The sequence below is a fragment of the Galeopterus variegatus genome, unplaced genomic scaffold (genome assembly GCF_000696425.1).
Source record: "Galeopterus variegatus unplaced genomic scaffold, G_variegatus-3.0.2 Scaffold608, whole genome shotgun sequence".
Lineage (NCBI taxonomy): Eukaryota > Metazoa > Chordata > Mammalia > Dermoptera > Cynocephalidae > Galeopterus > Galeopterus variegatus.
Genome location: NW_007726719.1, coordinates 122,759 through 124,561, shown reverse-complemented (window position 1 = coordinate 124,561; position 1,803 = coordinate 122,759). Strand labels below are relative to the sequence as shown.

The 1,803-nt window shown below is 56.4% G+C and overlaps 1 protein-coding gene across 1 annotated transcript in view; it reads left to right on the top strand.

Moving 5' to 3' along the window:
• CREB3L1 (cAMP responsive element binding protein 3-like 1) overlaps positions 1–1,803 on the top strand; it is a 33,635-nt gene that overhangs the window by 28,627 nt on the left and 3,205 nt on the right. Inside the window, exons 9-10 of the mRNA XM_008570497.1 lie at positions 201–300; positions 1,225–1,351. Coding sequence (XP_008568719.1) covers positions 201–300; positions 1,225–1,351 — 227 coding nt within the window. The remainder of the gene's footprint in view (positions 1–200; positions 301–1,224; positions 1,352–1,803) is intronic.

Here is a 1,803-nt window from a genome sequence, read left to right as displayed (position 1 = left end):
GGCAGGCCCCAGGTGCCTGAGCCACATAGCAGAGGAGCTAAGCAGGAGGTGACCTTTTCTGTCTTGACTGAAATGGGCACCTGGTGGCCAAGTCTGGAACCAGCCCAGCTCTCCTCCTCCCACCCCAACCGGGAGAGCTCCAGGAGGCAGAGATGCCTGCCGGGTCAGAGCCTGCCAGGTGACCACTGTGCCCTCCTCAGGACCCTGCTCCAGCAGCTGCAGAAACTCCAGACTCTGGTCACCAACAAGATCTCCAGACCTTACAAGATGGCTGCCACTCAGACTGGGACCTGCCTCATGGTAGGTGTTCCCTCCAAGGCTGGCTTTCTAGGGGGTTGGGCAGAGTTTGAGGGATCGGTGACATGGTGGGCAATGTCACTGGGGTAAACCATCCTAGTGCCTGGTGGGCTGGCTACAGCAGACCCCAGCTTCCTTCACCGAGCCCATGGAGCCCTTTGCAACTTGGCCTTCCCCGAGCAGTCAACACGGTGTAGACGTGTAGTGACCAGTGAACCCAGCTAGGGGTGATGAGACAGGTTCCTCGAGGAGGCGGCTTCCACAGACCCTGTGGAGTGAAGGGCTTGGGGAGACTCAGGGAAGTATGGCTGTGGTTCTTTCTGGAAAGGATGGTCAGGGAAAGGTTGAGCAAATCCCTAGAAACCCAAAAGGTCTGGGTTGTGGTTCAGGCCTCTGCCAGTCCCTCTTCCATCCTCTCCTGGAAATGTACAGCCTGTTGCCGCCTGGGTCAACACTCCCCTGGCCCTCTGAGATCCTCCAGCTGTCAAGTGGCAGAGCCAGGACCTGGGCAGGGATGCGTGTGGGCACCCTGACTCCTCCTGCTGGCCAATCTTCCTGGGAATCCTACTGAGGATGTGATGTAGTGATATGTCCCCCTCCCTCATTCCAGCCCTCACCCCCACCTCTGCCCACCCCTTTATCCCTTTGCTGACTCCTCCACCCTATAGATGATAACCATATTGGCCACCTCCCCGTTTTTTCGAGCACAGCCTGTGGCAGCCCCCTACAATGGGCTGGGATGGCCTAGTAGCCCCCACCTTCAGAGAGGGTGGGAGACCCCATGTGTAGGGGGTGGTTGTCTCTAGGAGTTGCTTTCTTGGAAAAATACTGAGACTTTTGCACCCACTTGGGAGAGGAGTGTTGGGGGTGGCCAGGTTTTCAGCCCCTCCCAGCCCCAGATCTGACCACCAATCTCTCTAATACCAGGTGGCAGCCTTGTGTTTCGTTCTGGTGCTGGGCTCCCTTGTGCCCTGCCTTCCTGAGTTCTCCTCCGGCTCCCAGACTGTGAAGGAAGACCCCATTGACGCTGACGGCGTCTACACAGCCAGTCAGAGTGAGTGCCCTCCTGTCCTGCCAGCTCCCTGAGCTGAGCTGTCCTGCCTTGGCACCAACTTCTGGGCAGAAACCAGATGTAAGAGAGGAGCCAAGTTTTACGTTGTCTTCATCTCATTCTACCTCCTCCTTTTCCAGATGGGGGAACTGAGGCCCAAAGAGGGTCTATGATTTGCGCAGTGTTAGTGGTAGAAGTGGGACAAGAACACAAAGCTCTTGATTCCCAGCCCACCTCCCAGACAGCCTCAGGAGTGGCTTGTGAGAGGTGGGTTTAGGAGATAACAGGAAATGTTCCACCCCTAGTCCCCACATATTACGTTGCCAGTGATTATGGGGCATCTGCTAAGTGCCATCAGTATTTCCTGACAGGGATAGTAAATGAGTTTCAGCTCAAGGGCCATTTCCAATAAGGTGGTGGTGGCTGCCTGAAGCCTTGTGTTAAGGACTCCGAGG